We start from the raw sequence: 26,224 nt of genomic DNA on the forward strand, positions 1-26,224 counted from the left end.
GACTGAATTTGTTCTATATTTCCAAATCGCGAATAAACTTTGACATCTGTATAATTGTGGTGAAATTTTATAAAAGCAATAGATATTAAAATGTTTTTTATATTAATAAGATACTGTTGTAAAATATTAAGCAACTTGAAAGCTGGCACCATGTAAAAAATTCTTGGCGGTAGTTTTTTAAATTAGTTTTGACAGCTTATAATAGTGATGTGAAAATAAAGGAGATAAGCTATATAAATAATACCTTTGCTGTATACTGACTTTCTTTTGATTATAAAGTCTAAGGATTTATTATAAACATATTAAATTTAATTAACATAAAAATAAGAAGTGCCTTGAAGAGTTTCCAAAAGAAATCGTGATGTTAAGAAAATTAAGCTAGAAAACTCCTTTGTAAAAACCCTATATATGTTTTCAGTTGTGGATTTTGTGTTGATTGTTGTTTTCTTTTTTTCATCTCATCCAGACCCAGACTGATTAGTTGGTCATTTTTAATTTTATGCTTGTTAAGCACCGGCAGCGTACAATAATAAAATTGCATAATGTCAGGCAGTACAGATATGGAAGTTCAATGTAATGGTAAGACGATTATTTGCATGTTGACTCTAAATTTTCAACAAAATACTTTGCTCCAGCAGATTCGCCGCAACCGGCAGCTCCTAAAGCCTGGATGAGGAACATCCTTGAGAGAAGCGGCCCCTTTTGCCTTCCAGATTTTGACCACACACCTGGCCTCTTGCACGGTCTCCTGGGTCAATGTCGCGTCCTTGTCGTGGGCGCCGGAGGTCTTGGATGCGAGCTGCTCAAAGATTTGGCACTAATGGGTTTCACTCAGCTGGACGTCATCGACATGGACACAATTGAACTGTCCAATCTCAACAGGCAGTTTCTCTTCAGAAGAAAGGACATTGGCAGTCCTAAGGCAGAAGTGGCTGCAAATTACATTAACAGTCGCATCCCTGGTGTCTCCGTTACACCGTAAAATATTTTGAGAAAAGTTTTAATAAATATCTGTAACAATTTTTTATTATTTCATCAGGCATTTTTGCAAAATTCAAGACAAAGACGAGGACTTCTACAGGCAATTTCACGTTGTTGTGTGTGGTCTTGATTCTGTGCCAGCTAGAAGGTACAGAAATTTTGTTTAAATAATTTTGATTTTGTAATGTTAATTTAGATGGATTAATGGAATGCTCTTTTCCTTGCTGGAGTATGACGATGATGACAACACAAATTTGAACACAATGATTCCATTAGTTGATGGTGGTACTGAAGGTCTTAAAGGGAACGCTCGTGTGATAATGCCCGGAATGACTGCCTGCATTGAGTGCACTTTGGGGCTTTACCCTCCTCAGGTTTGTGCTGCAAATTCATTAGCGAGCTAGTTTCCATGAGGTTAATTTTGAACAGGTCACGTACCCACTGTGTACCATTGCCAACACTCCCCGCCTTCCAGAGCACTGCATTGAGTATGTCAAGATTATTCAATGGCCCAAGGAAAATCCATTTCAAGGTGAAATCGATGGAGATGACCCAGCGCATCTCTGCTGGATTCACGAAAAATCTGTTGAAAGAGCATCTCATTTTGGTAATCAATTCTTGTGCTTTGATTATAGTGAGGAACTCTAAGATATTTTCATTTCAGGTATCAGTGGGGTTGATTACAAGTTGGTCCAAGGCGTGGTGAAGAATATTATTCCGGCCGTTGCCTCCACCAACGCATCGATTGCTGCAGTGTGTGCCAGCGAGGTTTTCAAACTGGCCACAAGTGTGTGCAAACCTCTGAACGACTACGTTGGTCTCAACCAGTCTGACGGTGTTTACACATTTGCTTACTCAAACATGAAAAATGTTAGGAATTTCCCTTTTTTTACAGAGTTTAAATAATTATAACTATTTTAATCATTAGGAGGACTGTTTGGTTTGCGCCAGAAAAGTCAACGTCTTGAAAATCAAAGGTGAAGCTAAACTGGAGGAGCTTTTGAGCACCCTATGCCAAGACAATGGCGCTAGAATGAAAAACCCTGCCCTTACTGCAAACATCAACGGTAAACAAACTACGCTCTATTTGTCTACTGTTCCAAGCATTGAGAAGAGTACCAGACCTAATCTGAAAAAGTCACTCATTGAATTGGGTTTAATCAATGGAAATGAAATAATTGTAGCAGACGAAACCACTCCATTGCCTGTGACCTTTAAGCTACAATTAAATTAATTTGAATTTTCAGGCTGTCAGAAATTGAAATAAAATATGGTTTAAAAAAAATCTGTAGTTGTAAGAATCTCAACAATAATTTAGTGTTTTATTTTGTATATAAGAACTACATTTGTTACAACCAATTCCAGAACAAAATTGCATCATGAGTATTTTACACAGATTAAACTGAGCAGAAGGCTTAGGCCGAGGAATTTTGTTTGGAAGACTCACATAGTGTGCGCTTACTTAACAAAATGCGTTAATAAGAACCAAAGGCCCAGCAGTCAGAATGCTGCAACCAATATTTGAAGCTAACAACATTCAATTTTTCACAGACGAAGTACCACAGAAATATTTTTAAGATAATTAGTCCAAGAATATTTTATGCTTGAAAAATTCGTTGGTGAATTAGCTACACTTGTTTTTCCACATGCCATCTAAATTTACTTCATCCGTCCTTATAATCATTAGAATAATTTTTTGCTTGAAAAAAATTGAGTACTTGCTTAACTTTCTCTAAATGTAAGTGTAATAGTTTTATCCTTATACCTAGGCAATTTAGAATGCCGGAATGAGAAATAATTTGCATAACCACTTAAATATTATTTTAACAATGAGTCACAATATATAAATGCTTCATTAATTATCAACATATTTTTAAAATAAAAAATTCCAAGCCAACTATATTAACTTGTAAAGCTAGATGAATACATAATGATGCCAACTGTTTCGAGCCTAATAAAATGAAAAATAGCAACTGCAAAGAAATCTCACATTGAATAAAAAATGCATCTTAAATTTTCAGTGGCTTCTAAATCCTCAGACGCTAAAAATACCTTTTACACTGAATCATATCAGGCATATCACATAACATGAAGATTTCCCTCCCTTGCATAATTATTATTTTTCTCGCAATCAAAAGAATAAGGCGTAATCAAGTTACAATGTTATTGAGCAATATATAATTAGAATTGGCTGTTAAAAATAAAATAAAATGTAGATTACTCTCATTCTTAAAGACTCTGTTATATGACAATGCATTTATGGTGATACGGTCAACTAATTTTGGTTTAAATTTAAAGTACTGAATAAATATGTGCACAAATGTAGCTTACAAAATTAAAATCGTAGAAGTTTTAAGGCACTTGATTTTCACTGCTTGAGATAGGATGAGAGCTGCAGGCAGGCGTTATTCCTTGTGCTGTTCTTGCTACCTTTCACCCACCGCAACCATCCCCATGATGAGTGTCAAAGGACATCTCGACTGGCTACCTCTCGGCGGTAGCACTCCCAGCGAGCATCATCGCTTTCATGGGTAAGGTATCTAGTTCCAAGCTGTCCTTCTAGTTTTCGCAAGTCACACCAGGTCTGGTAGTCCTATAATTATAAAGTGTTTAAAAAGTTTTCACCTTTTTCCCTTGAAAAAATTGTATGCCCCTTAATTGTAATCTGAAATGTTTTATTTTTAGAAATTTTATTTCTCACCTGCAGCCAAATGTGAGATAAAGATTTATCCACAGTCAGTCTCTTGCGCTGTTTTACTTGCAAAAGGTTGTTAATCAGATCGATGGCTGGTGTGATAATTAGCATAAATTAATTGATTGCTTTTTAATTAAAGTATATCGTCACTGTGGTGGAAAACTATCCAATCTCCAGGTACGGGGCATTGTTTCTTATGGGAAAGTGGAAGGGGAAGATCGGACAATGTTCCGCGACAGTGACGGTATAAATTTTTAAGTACCATCAGAGGATATTTCCTTCCAAGGGTTGGGTGGGTACATAAATGCTGCATTTTGGATTTGATCATTGATGTCCTCCTCTTCATTAAATGGAAAAGTTCCACTGAGACTCACATACACAATCACACCAACGCTCCACATATCCAATGATCGGTTGTAGCACTTATTCCGCAACACTTCCGGAGCTAAAATTGATTTTAAATTAATTCTGCTAGCCTTAATGAGCAAAACTTAACTAACCTAGGTATGCTGGAGTGCCGACTACTGATTTTCTGAATGACTTTTCTCCAATGATTTTGGCATAGCCAAAGTCACAGAGCTTCACTTGTGGGTAGTCTACATTGGTGGAGAGCAAAACGTTTTCAGGTTTAAGGTCGCAGTGGACAACATTTTTGCTGTGCAGGTGTTTTAGGGCTATGAGAATCTAAAAAAATCAATCTCACTATAGCTATACAAACGGGGATGATAAATCTACCTGCGTGATCAGAAATTTGGTGATTCTTTCTGAGAGGCGGCCCTTTTCACTTGACAAAATCATCTCCAGCATGTCACCTCGAAGTTTCTCCATAACAACAAAAATTCTCTCTGGGCTTTCAAACATCCTCTCTAGATTAACGATTCCAAGATGTGCAATATCTTGCAGGATTTCAACTTCATTTTTCAGTTCAGCCTCTTGTTTTGTGGGAAACCGTAGTTTATCAATAACCTTGATGGCACAAGGCCTGTTCGTTTTCCTATGTACACCACCATAGACAATCCCAAATTGACCAGATCCAAGTACTTCGTCGGGGAAAATCTGGTAAATCTGATGGATGTCTGTGATTCGTTCCTCTTTCTCGCTGCCACTGCTGCTCTCGCTTACTGCTGAGATATAAATTTTGATTATTTTGAATATTATAATCAGTTTAAAACAACCTACATAATTTTATATTTCATTAAATAAATTGATTGGACACCGACTTTTGTCGACACCAGATTTAAGTAACAAGAAACAAATAATTACGGTTGCTAGCTTGTGATGTAACAGGCATGAGTGCTTGTCTGATACTTGTTTCCCAGCTCCTTGCTACATGAGAGCCTATTCCACTATCCGCAGGAGGCATCGATGTGCCTGGAGCAGTGAAAAGCGGGTCTTCACCCACGTAGTAGTCCACATTGGCTGTGCGTAACTCAAAGCAGTGCATGAACTCTGTATATTAGATCAAGTTGTTATAAAAATTACAAACTATGATTTACAACGAATAGACACAAAAATCAGTTTGAAAAAAGGAAAAATAAAATATACCTCCGTGCATAATTTTAGCCGTCTCGATAGCCAAGATTTCAGAAAGGGGCATCTCTTTATAATACTTGCTGCTCGTGTCATTTTGGAACAGTGTAATGGTCTTAGTGTCAAGGCGCCAGTAATGCCTCTTGCGCTGCAATAATTACAAAATTAACAAGTGATTACCATGTCGATGCATATTTTAAGCATCTTTTTCTTACAGTCTTATCTTTGTTAGTGCAATGCACCATCCAGCCTTCTTTTAGGACTTTGGAGCCACCTCTTTTTTTGGTATGTTTCACTGACTGCACAATTCTCATGAGCGGAATGTTGTTGCTTGGAGTTGAGCTGAAGTTTGATTAGTCGGTCAGTATAATCGTATGATTTCTACTTTATTGGAAAATTTACCTCATTGGTCTGTTGACTGTTTCGTCTGATCCGTTATTCTCAGAAGGCATGATTTCCTATAAAATGTAACCAACCAATATAAAAACATAAGTTAAAAATAAAACTCACATAATAATTGCCATTAGAACAATGACTAGGTCCCGGGGAGCCTTGTGATCTTCTATTCCCAGTGGGAGATTCGCCACCGTCGCTCTCCTCATCATTTCTGTTCTCTTTCTCGGCTGCACTCTCTGCAGAAAGAATACATTAACGATTCTGAAAGTGCTGTGCTAAACTGGGTCACCATAAAGCTCGCGAACTGATTCCTCGCCAGTGCAGTCTTTCGGCACATGCTCGAGACATTTCTTGTGAGTGTTGTAGTGGCAGTCCTTGCACTGGAGGCCTTGCTTGAACAGTCCCTTGAGCAGCTTCTTGCACACCCGGCACACAGTGGGCCTTGTGTAGCTGTGCACTACAAACGTGTGCGGAATCTTGATGGCCACTCGGCCCCCCAAAGAGGGAGAACGGGGCTTTGGGGGCGAGGTCACGGGCACAGACAACTACGGCAACAATCCAACCTCAAAATCTATGTTTTAAATTCTCAAGAGCACCAGATTTACAAGCCAAAAATTTGGCAAAATGCTCTGGGTTGCAATATTCAAACGCCAATCTCTTGCACCATTTTTTTTTCAATTAACAACATTTTTAAAGTAAGCAGGTGTAAATTGAAAATGGTGTAAAATAAAAATGTATAATAGCAGTGCACTTTTGAAAAAAAAAAATATATGTAATGATTTTTTAGCCACAGTAAAATTTCAATGCAAAAACACAATCCAACCCCACACATCACACAGAAAAAAAAAACAAAACAACAAACTTAAGCTTGAAATAATATTTTGCGAAATACATACGTCCAATAAAATAATGTAAGATAATTAGGTGTAAAAAGTGAACAATCAAAGAAACTGACAAAAAGAGGCTACAGGTAGTCAAGTCCACTATTTAAATTTCCACATGGGGAATTTGAATTGACTTGCCAGGTTGCTGTCGTCCGAGACTAACGAAGTCTGTGACCCAGAAGGACTTGGGGCCGTAGTGTGAGAAGATGATATGCGGCGCGCCTTGTTGCTGCAGTTGTTCGGCACCTTGACCACGCATCGCTTGTGGTAGTTTAGGCCGCAGCCCTCGCATTTAAGGCCTTGACGCACCAGCCCAAACAGCATCTCACCACAGTAGTCACAAAACGTTGGTGCTTTGTAGGAGTGCACGGCCAAGGCATGAGGACAAACCCGAGCCTCCTCCTTTGGTTGCTGACCTGCAGAGTTTATATGTGTCACATATTTATCATGTAGTAATTTTAATGTTAAAAATTAAAAAAAAAAACTATCTAAAAATTAGAGAAAAATATCAATTGGTAAACATTTTAATAATTCATCAATTAATTTTTACCAGAGAGAACTATTTCAATCAGTGAACCTTCGGGAACCTCAGTGTTAGGGTTAACTCTCTGCAGAATATTGTCAGAGTTATAGTCGTGCAGGAATAATAGAATCCTGTCAGGTGGTATAGTGAGGCCATGATCAGGGAACTAAAAAAATGGGAAATTAATTTAAGATTTACAAAGCTTGTTCAATATCATTATATTACTTTGTTGTTCAAGAAATCTGCAGCCAATTCCTTCAGAACAGGCAATGTGGGATTAGAGCAGGTCACAGCATCCCTGGTCAGACCCATTTGCATCAGAAAGGTTTGCTCAGGATTCTCCATCTGCGCAAATCAATTAGTAAATAACAAATTCATATTGATAAGCATTGGGATAATCATGAAAGAGCTTACATTTTTGTTGTTTGCTGTAAATTAATGCTGTTAGATCTTTAAAGAAGAATGACTCCTCTTGAATGCATCAGTGAATGAGAGCTCCAGCAGCTGCTTTTATTTCGGATCATCGATTTTTAACTGCCATTAAACAAAAAATTCATAATTAAATTCAGAATGTGCAAACAATTTTTAAGAAATTTTTAGAACATCAAATTACTTGAGGAATTAAATTAAACAATATTTTTAGCTATAGAAATGTCAAAAACCTGATCTATGTGTTTTGCATTTTGTTTTTTCAAAAGATCCTAAAAGTCAACATTTGTTTATAAAAGCTGATGATAAGGGCTACGCAGCCTTAAAAAAATGCATTTTTTCAGAAGCCCCCGGAATTTGCTCCAATAATGTGACGCAAACACAGACAAGTTTGTTCTGCGTATTCTCCAAGTAACGGTACCACTCCCACGTCAAAACAGAAAACAGAGCGGCCAAGATTTTACATTTTCCTGAAAATTCAGGTGCCTCAAAACTTACTTGAACGAGTTTTCTGAAGGCGTTACGCAGGAATTACAAGGCTCGGCCGACGACCTGGAATCTACGGCGGCACGATTTCAGGTCACGACGGCCGCAGGAAGGGGAGGCGGTGCGACAAATTGTCAGCGAGATCTTCGGCTCCACTAGTTTGTGGTTCGCCTCGCTCTTTATACTTTGCGAAGCTTGCTTTGGGATTGGAGAACGGAAAGGATTTTCAGCACTGCGCACAGGTGTCACTTTAGAAGAAGTGAGCACCGGTTTTTACAAAAAATTATTAGCAGTACCGGTTATTTGAAAAAAAAAAACTACAAAATAAAGCAGAAAGAAAGATGTTTTTATCACGACACTAATGATTTAAAATGATAAAAAAATTTCCGCTGATAAATTGTTTCTTTATTGTTTCAATCTCTATTGATATAATCCATGTCTGAAGAATTATTAAATTCCTTCAAATAATTAAAACCGATTTAAATGCATTATTAATCGGAGAACTCAATTGCAGTATTTGATTGGCCAATTCCCGAACCGGAGAAAACATCACGATTCGTATTGGTTAATATGCAAAATCATTTAGTGCATTTTACTCACGTTTGAGCATACGGCAGCACTGTCCAATGAGCCGCAATTCAGCCATTTCCGGCTTGTTGTGAAAACGTGTTCTTACTTCAAGAGCCGACAAGTTTTCCGATTTTCTACACAAGTATATAAGAAGGCCGCAATGGCAGCCGAAGGTGCCGAAGAGGTGCCGAAATTTAACGCGCCCGTCATCCAAGACAACCCGACTGGATGGGGTCCTTGCGAAATGCCGGACCAGTTCAGGAACATGCCCTACCAGCCTTTCTCCAAGGGCGATAGATTGGGAAAGGTATGTTTACAAAACATCCCTTGCAGACGGTCTATATCACTTTAAAAATTTTAGATTTCCGACTGGACCGGTGCAGCATTCCAGGATAAGAAGTACACCAGTAAGAATTATCATTAAAATCAATGAAGTTTAGGTTAATTGGAATCTTAATTATTTCCCTTTTATTTTAGACAAGTACGCTTCACAGTTTGGTGCAGGCAGCCAGTACGCATACTACCACGATGAAGACGAGAGCACCTTCCACTTAGTGGACACCGCCAGGGTGCAGAAGCCACCCTACCAGAGAGGTCGTTTCCGTCAGATGAGAGGTATGCGTGGCCGAGCACAGCAGCAACGCCACCAGCAGTCTCAGATGCAGTCTCTGCGTGGAGGCGCCAAATTGAGGGACAGGTATGTGGTCCTTAGGTCAGTTTACAATTTTTCTTTCAATTTTGTTTATGCAGAGAACGCCAGAGGCAGACCAACAAGAACAAAGGCTGGCAGAGGCACATGGGCATGCGGAACATGAAGAACATGCCTCCAGTGAAGAACAGGGACGCTTCGGTCACTGTCAAGCCAGACTGGGTTACCATCGAGGAGATGGACTTCCCTCGATTGGCCAAGCTGTCTCTGCCCAATGTCGAGGAGGGAGAGGACATGTAGGATATTAAAGTGATTAAGACGTGGATGATATGATATTAAATTCATTCTAGTGTCTGCTGTGGTCAGCTGGAGTTCTACGACAAGGCGTATGACCGTGTTAATTGCAAAAACGAGAAGCCCCTGCAGCGGGTGAACCGTATTTTCCATACGGTCACCACCACCGATGACCCTGTCATCAGAAAGGTTTGTTCTCTTTGCTAACAATTTAATTTGAAATAGTAAAAAATATATCCTTTTAGTTGTCCAAGACTGAGGGCAATGTGTATGCTACCGACGCCATTCTCGCAACCTTGATGTGCTGCACTCGCTCCAACTATTCATGGGACATTGTAATTGATAAGATCGGTGACAAACTGTTCTTGGACAAACGAGACAACACCGAATTTGGTTAGTTATAATTAACCCGACCTTGAAAATTTAAACTAACTGCTATATTTGTAGATTTGCTCACGGTGAACGAGACTTCTGTCGAGCCCCCAGTTGAGGATAGCAGTGTGGCAAACTCGCCCAACTCTCCGAGGAATCTCGCTCTCGAGGCAACCATGATCAACCACAACTTCTCGCAGCAAGTCCTGAAACCTGTAGGAATTTCTTCTTTTTTGCCGAGTATTTTTTAGCATCTACTTGTATTCTGCAGGGGGAAGCTCCCTTCAAGTTTGACGAACCTAATCCATTTGTGTCTGACGAGGAAGCAGGCCAAGTGGCCTCTGTGGCCTATAGGTACCGCAAATGGGATCTGGACAATGGAGTCGTTTTGGTCTGTCGTTGCGAGCATGATGCTGTTGTGACAGGACCAAATGGAGAGAACCAGTTCCTCTCCATCAAGGCCCTTAATGAGTGGGATTCGAAGGTAAAAATTATAGTTACTTAGGAAACAACGGTAGTAAAATTATTCTTTCTTGTAGCTTTCCGGTAATGTGGAGTGGCGCCAGAAGCTGGATATTCAGCGTGGTGCTGTCCTTGCCAACGAATTGCGAAACAATTCTTGCAAATTGGCCAAGTGGACCGTCCAGGCTCTGCTGGCAGGCTCTGACCAAATTAAGTTTGGGTGAGTTGAAATTAAAAAAATTTCCATCTAAAATTTGTATTTATCGTAATTTTCTTCTTCTAAACTCTGCTTAATTTTTGTTATAGCTATGTGTCCAGAGCTCATGTCCGGGATGCTTCAAAGCATGTGATCCTCGGCACACAACAGTATAAGCCGACTGAATTTGCAACCCAAATTACGCTGAACATGGACAATGCATGGGGCATTCTCCGATGCATTATTGATATCTGCAAGTCTCAGCCAGACGGCAAATATCTCATCATGAAGGACCCCAACAAAGTAAATTTACAAATAATAATATATAATGGGTCATACGATCTCCTTGTTTACAGCCCATGATCCGCCTGTACAGCGTGCCCGACAATGCATTTGAGTCTGAGAACGACGATTTGGATGAGGATGACGGAGGTAATTAGAAATGCTTTTATATTTTCTAACAAATACCAGCAAAAATAAAGATATTAACATACGTTAACTGCTTCACTTTCCATTGTTATCTGTGTGTAGTTTTGATGAATAGAATCACACAGAATTTTATGTCTTTGGTCCACAGTTTTGAGAGAAAGTGAAGCTTTTCAGCCCCTTTAACAACTTGAGAGTAAAAATTTTGTAAGTTAGCTTAACAAACTATGGAATGCTAAAATTATGTAGAACCTTAGTGCACACCATTATTGCACTTGAATTTATCATTTACGTAGTCGTCGGCTTATTTATTTTAAAACATATTGGGGCAAAATGGCATGTCTGTAATAGTTATCTGTACTTATTAGTACTGTGGAATAATTTCATATTTTACTATAAATTAAAATAATCTATCTGGACAGATAGTTTGAAAGCCTTTTTACTTTCAGATGATGAAGAAGAGCAGTAGAGGCAAACTTGGATTTTTTGTTTACTTGCATGCATCCCATGGTGGAAATAAAGTAATCGATACCACTGAAAACTCTTATTTTATTCATGATCATAACGGACCTAACAAAATTGGGTTGTTAAAAAAAATACAAAAAATTTAATGTTACAAGCTATTATAATTTATTTCTTTTTTCTATTTGCATATTTACATCAAACATTTAACAATAGACATTAAACATGTCTAAATGTAGCAGCTAAGATTCAAAAGCTTTGACAATTGTAAGAAAAAACATGAGACATCTCATTGTGCAATTTTCAAATATAGTTGGGATCAAAAGACAAGGAACTTTTCACATGAAAAAATAAAAGTGAAACAAAAGTACAAATCAATCACGAATAGAATTTTTTGATTGGTTCAAAATCAGTTGTCATGCTTTCTTGCTGACACATTTTGTCGTGTTTCCATTATATTTTGATAAATGCAAAATAATCAATATTGTGAACAGTGTGTTGCGTGGTTGTTTCATCAAGTAGCTACGTGGTCTGATGGAGCAACAAGAAAAGACTTGGTATTTAGATACTTTAAAGCTTGCCTAGTTTTTGTTGAAGCACACAAAAAGCAGCCATTTATAGAAGTTTCACAAGAATAGGAACAGACTGCTGGCGATAATTTTATTTTTTCCTTTCAAGGCAACTTTGTGATTGACTCTTGATTACAACATTTTTTTTTTTCCTTTCAATGAAGTAAAAGACTGGTTCAAATTCAGCCAATATTCCCCACAGTCCGCTCCTCACAAAGAAATATATTATATTTTATTACATAATTGTGTTAACAGCAACTTTCTTTGAGAATGTTTGGAATTATTAATGGTCTAAACAGACATCATAATTAATTGCTATTTACTAACAGATTGACTGCAACAGTGTTTTAATCCGCTACAACTTCTTTTGCTAATCAACAGCTTGTAGACCTATTAATCGGAACTAGTCTCTGATGACAACAGTTAAATATATTTGGTCTTGAAGTTTGAAAGAAAAACAAACGCTACGTAGAGCAATGAAATTTACACATTCATTGTAACATTGTCAGTATAATTTTAAGCGCCAGTTCAAGGATCACACAAGACAGCAAAAAGGAAACTAGCGCACGCTGTATTAACTTGCCGCAGAACTTTTTATTAAAGATGTTTTCTCAGCTTGTAGACTTGCAACATTTTTTATTTCTTTAAAGTTTTTTTTTTAACAATTGATAAAGAGTCAATTCATTGTTTTCCATCAGGTCTCTTTCTCTTTAAATATTTCCTACTTTGTCATTACTTCGTATATCACTTTGACTTCTCTCACTGCAATTTCACTTTTCCACAAGTATTACTATAATGTATTTTTACTTCATTATATTTATTGTACACAAATACCATCATCTCATTTTTTTTAAAGTATCACTCGTCATGGCACATTCGAATACATGTCATAGTTATAACAACTCATCCTTCAATAATGTCCACATTCTATGCACATAATTTATATTACACACATAAAAGTCTTTGGTATGCTTACAGATTTCCCACTGAATTCATTCACTTCAACGAAAAAAAATTTGATTCTCCATTCCGCCTCACTTAATTGCTGCTAAAATTCTCATCTCATTGTCAGGGGCTTCGTTGCAAAACAATCCATCGTTTTTGGTGGCACTCGGTTTTCATAAGTTTCAAACTATAAAGAGCCTATGCAGTGTGTTCTTCAAATATATACTTTTTCTAATGCGCGCAATTCTGTTTTCAAAATTGGATTTTCGCCCGGCTGCTACTTTGAACGTCCTGAAAGCAAAATTTTTAGTTGCTGATTATTTTTTTAAATTGATATTTTATTTAGATATCGTGAATTGAAAAATTAATTTCCATTGCATCGTAAAAATTAAATTTTATTATGATAAGTTGCACCAACAACTTCTTTTTCTTTTTCACAGCATAACTTAAATTATATAAATTTGGGATAATTCGAAGAATGTTGCGCTTAATAAGAATCAAAAAATTGATTTACTTTAAATTTAAAAATTAAATGGAGATACAGGAAAGAAATTCAAATAATGTAACTAGTCAAAATGACTTGCCTATATAATTCAGATTGCGCCGGGCTACTTTAATTTGGGCTGAGAAAAGCGTGGATTGGGCTTGTCGCCCTGCATGAAGGTTCTCTCCTTAGGGGTGAGGGGCAGAGTGAAGAGCGTCAAGTCCCTGAGGCGCCTCCTGCGCATAGAGACGGCGCAGTTTGAGGAAGCGAGACACTCGGACATTCTTCGGCGCAGAAGGGCGGCAGCGCCTAGGGCGGCCGACTGCTGGGACTGCTGCTGGCCGTCGTCGCCTCCGCAACAAGAAGTCCTTCTTCTTTCTGTCGAGTCATCAAGGGCGTTCATTCGACTGGGGTAGAGTGAGAGTAGTGGAATAGGGGGATGAAGAAAAAGAGAGGTGGGTTTTTTGCTTTTAAAATTAATTTTTTTTTCCAAACGTTATTTTTAAAAAGAGAGATTCTTTATTGAAGTGACTGCGTAAAAAAGAAAAGAGTTAATCATTATTAATCTCGCTCGGAAATCAACTTCAACAACCCTTTCACGGTGAATTGAGAAAAATGAGAAACAATTAAAATGCAAGTTATTATTTTCCAAGTAATAGTTAATATATGAAAAAAATGCCTGCAGCCCATAATTAATTCAACCAGAGCAGATGTAGTGTGACGTAAAATATTATATAACGAAAATCATAATAAATTAAACCAAAAAGGTGTGTGATGTTCTCCGTCAGTGTAAGGAGGGAGGGCTCTCGAAAGCAGCAGCAGTAGCTCCCAAACCAGTCAGAAGCTCGGTATGAATAATTGTGTTTTCCAAAATTATTTACTCATTCTCCACCCAAAAGATTTCTATAGGTAAGACAGTTTTCCAGCACCATTTTCCATTATTTTTTCCGATACACAATATATATATCGTGTGTGTGAGAGAGAAAACATTTCCAAAAAGGTTAGTTTAAGGGCAGAGAAAACCTTTTACTCCACAAGAGACACAGAAAAGTAGTGAGTGTGAGCTAAGAGAGAGCTAACACAGAGAGACACGACGAGTTAATAGTTTTTAACACACTACATATTAATTCGCTAGTTCACTAAATGTGCGCTTAAACAGGGAAAAAATCCCGCTTACAGATTAGACATTAACGTGAGAGACAAAGACAAAGATAGAGAGGCTCTATTTTTTTTTTGTTATTAGCAATTTTAGCTCAAGGAATGTAGCAGGGATGGTGGGTTTTGGGGTTGAGATCATCAAAGAGAGTCGATGGATAGGTGGATGGTGTGTTTGGCGGGGGTAGTTGTTTAGTGGTTGCTTTCCGTGGTTATCGCATTGGGACATGGATTAGATGGCTTGCCACGAGTTAACTGCAAAAAGGACAAGAGAGAAAAACACAGTTAGTTCAGCTCAAGGAATTTTTTCACTAACAAAAATTTCAAAAAAAGAATCTTGAGTGTGTGCGTGTCTATTTTTCTAAAATGCGGGAGCAAAAAATTGACTACGATGAGGGTGGTTAGTAAGTTGAAATCATGCAGTATATATAATACAAGTGCATGGTTGCAAAAAAATCTGAGCGATGCGCTTTTGAGGGGTGAAATTGTATAAATGGGACATAATTAACGTGCGCTATATTCTCACCAAAAGAGGTGCACCTAATTTCACTTGATACAATGAACAATTTTGTGTCCAAATTATAAGAATTTAAAAAATATTATCTTATTAACCTGATATAAAAAATGCAGTAAAATACAATTTGCCAAATAAACAAAAATAAAAAAATTAAGTTATTTTAATAACTAAAAATTGCATTTAAATGATTTAATAAATTCGACAAAAAGTAATTTTTAATTCGTAATTTAAAATCACTTAAATTAAATAGCCAAACACTTTGAAAATTTATAAATGACTAGAGAATCAAATTTGCAGCCCTTGGAGTGAAAAGGCACGCGTGACTTTTTTCTTTTTTAATTGGCAAGAAATGGCAAGAAAAAGGGGTGACCTACGAGCAAATAAAGGCTGCGCGTCTAAACAACGGCACCATCCCACACGGAAGCGCGATTTAGGGAAGATAGGGTGGCCACCCCCAAGCCGTGCAGCACGCCACCGGAGGCCCGCCCCGCCAACCTGCTGGCGCTACGTTCGCGGGCCCCGCGCAGCAAGGGTCCCTTACCTCGACCTGAACAGAGGGGGGCGCGAGATCAGCAAAAGGGGTTGTGAGTTCGTGCACGTAATTAAGCCATTTCATTTAATGAGACCGACTGTAAAATTGCTTCCGGAATTTCTTAGAAAATAATTTGGGGTCAAAGTACTTTGAGTTGTTGGGGAAATTGAGACGTGTATAAAAATGGTGATGGAAAAACGTTTGTTCGGGTTAATCGTGGTTCACGAACGCACACTCACAAAACGAAACACATGCATATAGTATTTGGAGGGATTTGTATTTTGAAATTCCATAGCCAGAAGCGGATTTAAAATTTCTGATACCAAAAGGAAATAAATTATATATCCGCTCGTGTCTATAAAATGTGATAAAACTACAGGAATACAAGTCTTGTGCACGGAAATGACGCTCAATTGAAATTTTGATTTGCTACTGAAGACGTCATTTTGGTGCTCAAATCAGTCAAAAGCACGATGCAAAAGATTCAAGAACGAAAATACTGTCATGAGTCAATCATACAAAGAGCAGGAGAAACGGATTCAAAAGAGTCAAGATAGTCGGTGAGTAACAAACAATAAGAATTTTCTTGCACGTGGAAAGGTTTGCCAATTTCAACACACTTGGTTCTGAGTATCGCCCAGGATCTGATCTATACTGTTATAATTTTTTCCCAAATTTTGAAAACACGCTGTCTGCTTCCAACTCGCCTCCCTCCTTTTTGTGGAAAACATCATACTCGCTTCTCGGGAAGGTGTGCGTACCTCGTCAGATTCGTGTCTCTTCCCAGCGCTCCTCAGGGCAGGGGAATATTTTTAGGCTTTGCTCGTGGGGTGGTTGACTAGTGAAGCAAGCGGCTTATCGGGAACAACAATTTATGAAATGAAGGCGCGAGTAACAAGGTTCCAACTCGGTCTCTTCCCGATGATGTTTCCAAAAAAGGAGGTGGGTGACTTGAAAATTGATGTGAACGATGACAAAGGCGAAAAAGTGTATGCGACTCTCCGTCTGAGAGAATCGAAGGAAAAAAAGGATAAGTAATTCCATCCCTCTTTTGGTCTGTTGCGTTTTTGATAAATTATCGTAAAAAAAGTAGTCCTGAGTCATTTCTTTTAAAATGAGAGAGCGAGAGTGGCAAAAAATCGGCTTGTCGCGCGCTCATCCTCCCCGTCTAGCAGTAAAATGATGAGGAATAGCCTAGTTTGCAGCTGAAAGGCCGCAGCGTTTTCTGATACGTACTGCTACCCTTGTTGTAAACATCCTTGTTTTCGCAACGCTTTCCTTTGAACCCTTCAGCACACCTGAAAAAAATACACACGTCAATTCATTAAAAATTTGAAATTTCACAACGAATATTATAAAGCAATAAATATTGAGCATAATTCTCACTTTTTTCTAAAGAATATAGGCAACCTGTTTTGAAGGTATGTGTTGAGATTGCCTAACTCCAAACATACATAAAAACTTGCACCGTCTTTTTTTTATTCTCCAAATTGTGGTTAGTGTGCTAATTAGTGTAATGTCTTTTTGTATTTTATTTCAAATAAATTCACCCATTTTATGGTGGTAAAAAAGATGAACAATTTTTCATTTTGACTCATTAATTAAACAATTAGCAGGCGAAAGAAAGTTCGCCTCCGCTCTTTTTTGTGAATGAAAAACCATCGATTTGAGTTTTCGGCTCGTCTTTTTATGAATGACCCTGCACGGTCTGACGCAAGAGACGACAAAATGCGCGTTGGTTGGTTTCGCGTTCGCAAACGCAGGTGCCTGTGCAAAAGCCACCTCCGGGTCTGACGTTAAAATTGTAAACACACGGACATTCTTGCGGCGTGAAAATAACCAGACTGGCGCCTCCGATTTTCATCCATTCCATGAGCCACGTATGTGATATACTTACTCGCACACTAGCTCTCCCACAGCTTCGTAATAGAGACACGTTCCTCCATTTAAACAGTATGAGTTGATTGGACACAGCGTGTTCACCAACGGCCACAGCGTTGTGCCTGGAATTAGAAGAGAGGAGAAAATGTTGTCAAAATGTTTCTTTAGTGGATAAAACTTCTAATGTTAGAATTTAATTTGCATCAAAAATTCAAATTAAATTTTAAGAAATAAATTTTAATCTTTAATCATTAAACATGAAAGGGAGAAATTTATTGAAACTGGGAATTATAATAGGCATTTGATGAAATTTTTTTAGATTTCTCAATTTAAACCTTCATCCAAATTTTGCTATAAAGAATGGCATCTCAAAATTGTTTCTGCAAATAATTGAACATGAATTTTGCTACAAATAATTGAAAATAAAGTAATGCTCCAAAATTTTAGGTTCCGGATGAAAATTTAGTGTAAATTAAATAATATTAATGACAAAAACCATAACAGAAGCAATTTTGCTAAGGTTTGAAATGAAAGTTTTTTTATATTTTGCAACTCAAAACTGCCTTGCGCGCATCATCTTTGGCTTTCATCTGTGGAGCAAATCATTCGTAACGCTCGTCTGAGCGTTTTGCGTTTATTTTCGAGCGCAGACGTTTCATTTTGTAGGCTGCTCAAAATTGGCCGATCTCCACGAAAACGCAGTGAAAAGGAGCCTCGAGCCAAGAAAGAAATAAAGAAAAAGCGCGTGTGTGTCGCAGGCAGCCGGGTGGACAGGCGTGCGCCGCCGGTTGCATAACTCCGTCTGCAGGCAGGGGTTTTCTGTCGGGCCGTGCTAACTTGTTCGGCCTGTCTCGATGATGAATTTCGTGTATTCAAATGCGGGGAGAGAGAGAAAGAGAAAGACGAGAGGCGGCCCCGCTCTGTCACGCTTCGAGTGTTGTATAATAGCTCATTAAGGCGCTGAAGAGTCGGTTTATTAATAGCAAGTCGAAAGGAGAGACTTTGCTCCTTCTTCTTCTTCATAAAGGCGAGCGGGCATAAATCGTGCAAACGGACCGTAATGACGACGACGTGCGGGACGTGCGGCTAATTGCGACGCGAGGGTGCTCGTCTTTTCTCTCTTTTTCGGCGACCCTGACCCTCTGCCTCGGTTTGCCCGCCGCCGTCGTCGCGGCACTTTATGGCGCACTTTGCGTCACGCGGCGTCAAAGTAAATATAAACCGCCGCACGCACGTCCACAAAAAGCAGGGCTCAAAAGAAAGCGCTTCCTTCATGTCTCGGCCCTTTGAGATGAATTAAAAATCGGCCCGCTCGTTAACGAGACGAGCGACACGTAGAAAAAAGTAAAGGGGCCCTCTCGAGGTAAATAAGCTCCAACGGCAAAAGTAACTTTTCATAATAAGTTCAATTGTTGTAAAAGTTTCAAAAATTCAAACGCACTACTTTTTTTGGTTAAAAACATTTTGTTTATAAACTCTAACAAGTGTACAAAATCTAACATAAAAGGAAATGTTTTTTTTTTACTTAATTAAAATTAGTTTGATCCCTCTGTTAATTAAAAACAAAATAGTTAACATTGAAGGTTAAACCAAGAAAATTTAAAATAAAAACTAAATAATTTTTAATGTTTTTAAGATAATAATTTAATATTTTAATAATAAAAAATTTTATAAATTACAACTTTTGTCCTCTTGACTTTCGTATTTTAATTTTTAACTATTTTTTAGTCATGGTGATTTGAATCAATTCGAATTTAAAGTCTGTTTTTTGTCTATGGGTTTTGGGAGTTGTTAATTGTTTTCGAAAAAAAATATTCAAATGTCAAATTAAGCATTAAAAATTGTTCTGATTTAATTTTAAATTTTGTTCGCCGTTCAATGCGCAGAGGAGTGCCCAATGCTGAGAAAATTGTGATTTTATAAACTTAAACCCTTAATTGTGAGAAGAGACCCTTTGCTACAACGCAATACAAAAAAGTCCCCCTGCAAAGCCGAGTAGCCGAAAAAGCAGCCGTTTCCGCCGGGCACACAGACAGACACATTTAAAAGCAGTAAATCGAAAGGAGGGCAACTCTAGGTGACTAATTAGTGTCAAGATCAGAATTAGCAGGCAGTGAGTGAGTCTCTGGTCGTCATGAATCACTGCATCGGTCCGGAATTAGCCGCAATGAATCAATTGCAGCCCTGCCAAAGTTCAGAGCAGAAGGTGCAGAGAGGCCCTCTGCCGGGCGGAGATTTTGAGCGATTTTAGCAGCCGGCCACGAACACATCAGAGCTAGCCAAACTTTTCTCGGAATAATCAAGTGAATCACGCGGAGCAAAGAATTTATTGGATTCATGTGTTGCAAATGTAACTCTCTGTACGCCGGCGAAGTAGAGTCGCGCAGGCTGCGGTCGCCGCGAGCATTTTTCACCCGGAGGAAAATAAATTTTATGAAGTCGACTGCTCGAGAAAAAGAACAAGTTGACTAACTCTGGATTTTTTTCGCACCGGACTTGATATTTACATCTCCGTCGAATTAAGAGGATTTTAGCGGCGCGGCCCTTTATCTGGCAGCAGTCGGCTTTTCCCACTTCGCGGTGATTCATAATCGCGAATGTGCTGCGTTAAAAAGTAGCAGCACCACCTGCTCGGGCCATTTCGGAGCAATAAAAATGTAACATGTCATTAAGTCACAACAATCATTTTTCATGGCTATTTTTTGCCGTGCGAGTGCCACATGAAACACAAGAAGCAGTGCCACTTTATGAGGCTGTTGCGGACGCACTTTGCACTATGTATAAATCGTCAACTTATAACATTGAGATTAAATTGTTTACATCTTTTCAATCAACTCTTGTTAAAGAAAAGATATTTGTTAAATAATTCATATTATTACCAAATGATTATACATTCTTTTTTAATAAAAAAATATAAAAAAAAATTTTGAATTAAATTAAAATTGATCATATAATGTATAAAATTAATTACTTAAGTACAGTCAAATATAAAATAAACATTGAATAACTTAATTTAAGCATTAACGCAAATTAATTAGATAAAAAATTTAAAATAATTAATTTATATTATAAGCAGAAAGATATCCTTTGCTTTGAAAATATTAAATTAAAAAAAAATCCATCGGAGCACACTTTAATTACAGTAAAATTGTTTCAAATAGAGTTATATGTAATAGAAATTTTTCATTAAAAGTTGAATGTTGAGATATTTAAGTGTAGTCGCTTGGCTAATTTATTTCAGTGTGCCAGTCGAATTCGATTTGTGAGTCACACCCTGCCATATGAACTACTACTTGAGTGATGGCGGCACGCATTCTGCTCCTCAAGATGCTTTGGCTGTGAATTGCAGACGCTTTCGCCAAAACACCTGACCGCGCGCTCACTCGCCAAAAGGGATTGCTCATTGAAGAGGCACGACCGAGCGCAAATATAACAAAAGAAAGAAACAGAGCAGAGGGAAGAATCGAAAAAGAAGAGAGAAAGAAAGACGCGTGTGGTACTCACTGTTATCTGGTCGACTTGGCGTTTGCTCATTAGTGACTGTAACATGAGCGGACGCACTCACTTTCTCGTCAGTAACCGACACCGCTCTGCACTCGTACTTGCCAGCGTCGCTCTTGGACACTCGCGCGATCGTCAGCACCGACCGCCGCCTGCGAAAACAAAGAGACACAAAATCATTAAAAACAATAAAATCAATTCAATTATGTTACTTTCCTGTTTGACAAGAGAGCAAGTTATTTAAAAAAATTTGTAATGAAATTTTTTAATAAATTAATTATTGCTGTCTTTTTAAATTAAGTAGAAACAATTTATGACTCAACAAACTTCCATTGACAACTACAAATGTGTATATTTTTTAAATTGAAATGATATTACTGATATTAAATAAATAAGTTTCTGCTGAATTGTATCTTTTCTTTTTAACTTAAAATGCCATTTTTTATTTGTATGTGTGTGCAGCTCGTTATATTTTAATTGAATTCATATAAAAAATACAAAAAAAGCTTCTGCTTCACAAGTTTTCAAACGTCGGTTTGGGCGCTTCGCACAGACCTGTCTCTCACGTCGACGTGGGCACAGCACTTTTGTCAAAGTTGGCACTCGGCTGGCGATTAATTAATTAAAGGTTGGAGCTGTGCTGGCTCTCAGCTCCCGAGTGAATCACCCGCAGCAGTGCCAAACGGACGTATTTATCCAGCCTGCCGGCCGGCCGGTCTCTTTCTCGACATCGCGCACCCTTGAGGATTCACGCGAGCAAGAAAGATGAGACGGCCGGGCGGCCCAGGTGCTAGACATCAAGTCAGACATCTCGCACACACCGACAGCTTATTTCCAGCCTTTAGAAAGAGAGCACTGTGCCAGGCATTTCATGCTCTCGTTGCTTCCATTTTTTCTTTCACTTTTACAATTTTTCTCAAAATTTATTAAATTTTGGATTTTAATTGAAATGTGTATTTTAAAATTAGATTTAATTTTGAAAAATAGACAGGCAATCATATGACAAACTAAACAGCCTAAAAATGTAAAATTTTCTAATTTTCAGATGAATGATGTCATTAACTAATATTTTTCCACATCGGAAAGAAGAGGTCGAGCTTTTACTCGTTGCGAAAATGTTTTTGTTCAAAAACAAATGTTGTGTTTTTCATTTTTGCTGACTTTTCGTATTTTTCTTGATCATGAAATAGGGTCGCAGAAACTGGTAGCGCCATTTGTTTTTTAATAAAAACAATTTTCCCAATGAGGAAAAGCCCGATCTTTTCATTCCCATGATCATCTCCTTGAGTATCAATTTCTCCAAACAAATTTTTCCACCTAGATAAATATAACCTGTTTTAACGTTTTCCACAGATATAAAAGTTTCCTGAAAATCTGCTCGAAAGAAAAATGTTCCCAAAGCTTATTACTCATTTCCTTAACATATTCAACTAAAATTTCATTATATATTCAATACTTTTAAGATCATCTGAGAGTTAAAGTAATATGAAGAAGGATAGAAAAAATGAATATGATTTTCACCAAGAAGTTATCAACATAGAAAAAAATCCAATTTGGTTATATTTGAAAGTACAAATGGGTATTTGAAGGCAAAGTGCTCTCCAGACAAATATTCGAGCCTGCCAGCGGATCAATTTATCCATCCAAGTATCCAAAATCCATCCATGATTGATTTACATTTGCTATATACTGGAGGAAGGGAAGGAAGGGTTCTTTGGTGAGAGAAAGCATTTCTTTTCGTTATTCTTCTCTTTTCTGCAGTGGCGGCGGCGGCGGCAGTTGAGCTGGCTGACGACCGAGAAGAGGAAAAAACGCACGCGTTGGCTCTCTCGCATCTTCGCTGTGGTTTATTTCTGGGCCAGACTGGGAGGGGGTTCCTCAAGGGTTGCCACCATCACCCGCGAGATCGCTCTCGTCATTACCGCTATCACACCGCCCAAGCACAACAATAACAAAATAAAGCGCCGCCGCCGCCGAGAACCACCCCTTGCTCATGATCCGCCCCCGCAACAGCTTGACAGTGACAAATTCCAACCGGATTTGTAAAAAATTTACTGTCCATAATTTAGTTTCTTATAGAGGCTTCGCAGACTTCAACGGGTTTTTGTGGAAATTTTAAATTCGCTTGAAAAATGTCTTTTCCATCATAATTGTTTGGAGCTTTGAGAATAATATTTTACTTTAGAAATTAGTAAAATAACAAACATAATCTGTGTTGGTAGTTTGAAACCACAACATATATAAAAAGTCAAAATTTGAAATCCTAAAAATAGTTTTGAATAACTTAATGAAAAGAATGTATGTAACAATGAACGTATCTTATAGATGAAGGGATAATGCTACTAGTACATTGAGATGTAATTTTTTAATTCATTTTCTTAAAAAATTTATAATTTTTTGAATAATATTGCATTGCAATAGCTTTTAAAAAAATTAATGAAAAACACGGCTATAGGGATTTGTGTGGGTGTTTTTTTTAAATAATAAATAAAATAATTTTAAGATAAATAGTAAAATTACAAAACTGATAAATTAAACGGGAATTATAAATCAAATAGTTTTTTTATAATAAATATATGTATTATTTTTATTAAAAATTTTCCAGGAAAGTTGCAACTGAGCTCCATTGTCATCAATTACTTTTATTTCAAACAACTTCAAGATATTTAATTTAACAGTTAAAATTTATAATTTTTAAAAACTTGCATAAATACTTATTAGTAATGTTATTCAGATTCATGTGTATTTTCCAATGGAAATCAAAATTTAACACATACAATGGAAATTAAAGAAATCACTTACTTTTTATTTACAATTTTGGTCCTTTTCGAGGGCTCAATCCGCCTCCCCCGCTTGTACCACTCGATGAGCGGTGGTGGGCTGCCGTCGTACTGGCAGGTAAGCTTCAGCTTTAGCCTGGCCCTGACTGTGACGTTCTGCAGGCCGGTGACCGACGGAGGCCGCATTTCTGCAACATACATTACACACATTTAAAATAATTATTTTTCCCTCGACATAAGAAAGATTTTTGTTCCCGTCGCGCACAGTGGTCTAGCACGTGCCTGCCTTCCTTGTGCAGCCAACACAAATATTTATCTGACACACACCATCAGCGTGAGCGCGAGAAAGAAAGAAAGAAGGCGGCTAAGCTAGTCCAGGCTTAGCGTACGTAATAAAGAAAGATTCGTTGCCCGCGAGAGAGCAGCCGATGATCGTGCACATCTCACGCGAGCACAATTGAAAAATCAGCCACGCCGAATCTCTCTCTCGAAAGTGTCGAGCCGGTGATTGCTCTATTGAGCGGCGTCTGCCTATTAATAACACACACACACCAACATTTGTGTTTAAGTCCTTTTTCATCGCATTTGTCCTGCTTGAATGATAACTAAAGGCGTCGGGCGACATGAAAAAGCATGCGAGGTGTTGTGAATTTGGCTGAGAAGAAACATTAGCCATTGTGAGTTATCAGTTAAAATGTTTAAGATAGAGTATTTGAATTTATTTCCTGCTCATCTGAAAAATGAATAAAATATTCTGAATATAAGTGTCCAATTTTAATATTATTATTTGTAGATCAAAATATCCATTTAAAAGACAACTTTCTTTCAATTAATGGTTTTGTCTAAAAGTGCCTAAAATGAATAAAATTATAATCCAACTAACTTTAATTTAATTATGTAGCTGTCATCTAAGATAACAGTTTATTTTGTATCAACAATAAAATAAAAAGATTTAAAATTTAATCCTGTTATAAAGCGTAAAATATTAAATTTAATAAAAAATCTAAATTTTAAAGACATTTTTGTAAAAGTTGGTTACAAACTAGAGAGGCCCGATCGTTATGAAAATCAAAGTTTGAACACAAATTTTGGGCAACCATAGTGTATTGACACGATTTAACAGTTTTTGGAATAATTTTTCAGTAAAATAGATTAGATTAATATTTTTAATTATCTTAAGAGCAAATTATTTTGGTGATTCCGGGTGATTCAATTTTTGTTTCATTAGAATTATTTGGTTCAAAATTTTATCTTTTTCACATAATTTTTTTTCTTATTTAACCAGCAAAGTTTCCCCTAACAAGATTTGAAAAATCTTTTTAATTATTTACTGGAGGTAATATATTTTATCGACCATTCGTAACTCTTACTTATCCTCAAACACCCTTCGCATGTCATAAAATCCCAATAAAATGAGCATTTAAAAGTATATTATATAGATTTATTCAACGTTCGCATGGACCTAATTATTTTCAAGCTCTCTCAAACACTTGTTAAATTTCTTTTGAACTCTATTAGAAGCCATTTTGGCACACATTTGCACATACAGAGGGTGGCTAAGTATTACATTGTGTGCGAAAGTTTATGAAGCTCTGGCCGTGTCTGTCTTCGGCACAGTAAATTAGCGGCGATTGTCTGGAGTGGCTGCTGAAGAAGTAAGAGCGCATAAAAGCTTCTCGCCACTTGACAGACCGTCGTTTTAAAGAGGGAAATAACTGCTCGCGGTATGCGTGCTGCGTGCATTTATTTCGAGAGATGGTCGTGTTTCGAAGCAAGCGTGTGTGTGTCCTTGTCTTGTAAGATATGGGGATGTCTTCGCTCACTTGCTTCTCTCTTAAATCTCGCGCTGCTTAAACACTCGTCGCGCTTTCTTTTTATTCTCTCTGCTTTTTTATCTGGCACTAGCACCACCGGCACAGCTTCTTCTTGTCTCTCGCACCCCGAGTGATAGATCAGTGCGAGGTTTAAAAATAAAAATCAATTTTCGTTCGTTCGTTCGTTCAGCCGCCCGCCTGCCAGTTTGAGATGTTTACTCATTAAACCGTGCGCGCAGTATAAAGGGCGTAATTGGGCTTTTAGGTGACACCGCTCGAGCCGTCAGCAGAAATAGGCTCAATTTTCTGGAAAGGGTCGCTGCCCGCCAGCGTCTATATTTGGCACCAAGAAACGAGCACGCTCCAATTCTCGCGTGGATGTATAAATATTAAAAAATTAATTTTGAACCTTAAATTACTAATAATTATAAATTGTTATTTCAAAATCAGTTTTAAGAATATTCATGAAGACATCAACACTACAAATTTCACCATTCAAATAGAGCTTTATATTTTAATGAAGCATAAAAAAAAATATTCTACGTTTATAAAACAGGCTGATTGTTACTAATTTCTGAAAAATCTTAATTTTGACCAACTTTTAACGAAATCATAGCGAGTAGATCGGTAACTTTTTTTAGGGAACAGTTCAAATTTTTCTAATAACATTTTTAGACTAAAACGAAAGGAT

At 37.6% G+C, this 26,224-nt stretch overlaps 4 protein-coding genes across 14 annotated transcripts in view; 2 read left to right on the forward strand and 2 right to left on the reverse strand.

Annotated features, from left to right (window-relative positions):
• The first annotated feature begins 409 nt into the window (after nucleotides 1-409).
• On the forward strand, nucleotides 410-2,300 carry LOC132196980 (NEDD8-activating enzyme E1 catalytic subunit). Of its 4 annotated transcripts, none has more exons than XM_059619968.1 (7): nucleotides 410-573; nucleotides 636-978; nucleotides 1,040-1,129; nucleotides 1,178-1,355; nucleotides 1,411-1,588; nucleotides 1,646-1,851; nucleotides 1,910-2,300. In XM_059619968.1, the coding sequence occupies exons 1-7, from the start codon at nucleotides 543-545 to the stop codon at nucleotides 2,213-2,215; spliced, it is 1,332 nt and encodes a 443-aa protein (XP_059475951.1). In that variant the 5' UTR covers nucleotides 410-542; the 3' UTR covers nucleotides 2,216-2,300. The 4 variants fall into 4 exon arrangements, with proteins under 4 accessions (XP_059475951.1, XP_059475949.1, XP_059475953.1 ...); XM_059619966.1 differs by having other exon boundaries at nucleotides 411-579; XM_059619970.1 differs by having other exon boundaries at nucleotides 411-573; nucleotides 639-978.
• On the reverse strand, nucleotides 2,274-8,147 carry LOC132196975 (serine/threonine-protein kinase D1). 2 transcript variants are annotated; one of them, XM_059619959.1, is made up of 16 exons: nucleotides 7,937-8,147; nucleotides 7,424-7,543; nucleotides 7,235-7,354; nucleotides 7,037-7,175; nucleotides 6,625-6,902; nucleotides 5,892-6,147; nucleotides 5,717-5,838; nucleotides 5,609-5,664; nucleotides 5,422-5,548; nucleotides 5,222-5,354; nucleotides 4,940-5,125; nucleotides 4,412-4,797; nucleotides 4,177-4,360; nucleotides 3,939-4,121; nucleotides 3,683-3,768; nucleotides 2,274-3,574 (listed from the first exon to the last, which is right to left on the reverse strand). In XM_059619959.1, exons 3-16 carry the CDS (start codon nucleotides 7,352-7,354, stop codon nucleotides 3,446-3,448), a joined length of 2,385 nt encoding a protein of 794 aa, XP_059475942.1. In that variant the 5' UTR covers nucleotides 7,424-7,543; nucleotides 7,937-8,147; the 3' UTR covers nucleotides 2,274-3,445. The 2 variants fall into 2 exon arrangements, with proteins under 2 accessions (XP_059475942.1, XP_059475941.1); XM_059619958.1 differs by having other exon boundaries at nucleotides 4,412-4,800.
• Nucleotides 8,148-8,544: 397 nt separating this feature from the next.
• On the forward strand, nucleotides 8,545-11,484 carry LOC132196977 (eukaryotic translation initiation factor 3 subunit D). Of its 2 annotated transcripts, none has more exons than XM_059619962.1 (12): nucleotides 8,545-8,801; nucleotides 8,856-8,901; nucleotides 8,972-9,191; nucleotides 9,245-9,439; nucleotides 9,494-9,626; nucleotides 9,683-9,830; nucleotides 9,885-10,024; nucleotides 10,081-10,293; nucleotides 10,349-10,491; nucleotides 10,578-10,770; nucleotides 10,824-10,899; nucleotides 11,343-11,484. In XM_059619962.1, the coding sequence occupies exons 1-12, from the start codon at nucleotides 8,655-8,657 to the stop codon at nucleotides 11,360-11,362; spliced, it is 1,674 nt and encodes a 557-aa protein (XP_059475945.1). In that variant the 5' UTR covers nucleotides 8,545-8,654; the 3' UTR covers nucleotides 11,363-11,484. The 2 variants fall into 2 exon arrangements, with proteins under 2 accessions (XP_059475945.1, XP_059475944.1); XM_059619961.1 differs by lacking the exon at nucleotides 11,343-11,484 and adding an exon at nucleotides 11,045-11,224.
• Nucleotides 11,485-11,499: 15 nt separating this feature from the next.
• Nucleotides 11,500-26,224, reverse strand: part of LOC132196981 (protein vein) — a 61,858-nt gene continuing 47,133 nt past the window's right edge. Inside the window, exons 2-7 of one of the 6 annotated variants that reach the window (XM_059619971.1) lie at nucleotides 23,742-23,907; nucleotides 20,943-21,091; nucleotides 17,455-17,560; nucleotides 16,794-16,855; nucleotides 13,454-13,731; nucleotides 11,500-13,160 (exon numbers count right to left, since the gene is read on the reverse strand). In XM_059619971.1, the coding sequence (XP_059475954.1) occupies nucleotides 13,478-13,731; nucleotides 16,794-16,855; nucleotides 17,455-17,560; nucleotides 20,943-21,091; nucleotides 23,742-23,907 (737 nt within the window). In that variant the 3' untranslated portion in view covers nucleotides 11,500-13,160; nucleotides 13,454-13,477. Of the gene's footprint in view, nucleotides 13,161-13,453; nucleotides 14,764-15,399; nucleotides 15,573-16,318; nucleotides 16,856-17,454; nucleotides 17,561-20,942; nucleotides 21,092-23,741; nucleotides 23,908-26,224 lie in introns of those variants that run through there. The other 5 variants (XM_059619972.1, XM_059619973.1, XR_009441806.1 and 2 more) reach the window with 5 other exon arrangements.

Source organism: Neocloeon triangulifer, unplaced genomic scaffold (assembly GCF_031216515.1).
Source record: "Neocloeon triangulifer isolate White Clay Creek 2 clone unplaced genomic scaffold, ASM3121651v1 ptg000012l, whole genome shotgun sequence".
NCBI lineage: Eukaryota > Metazoa > Arthropoda > Insecta > Ephemeroptera > Baetidae > Neocloeon > Neocloeon triangulifer.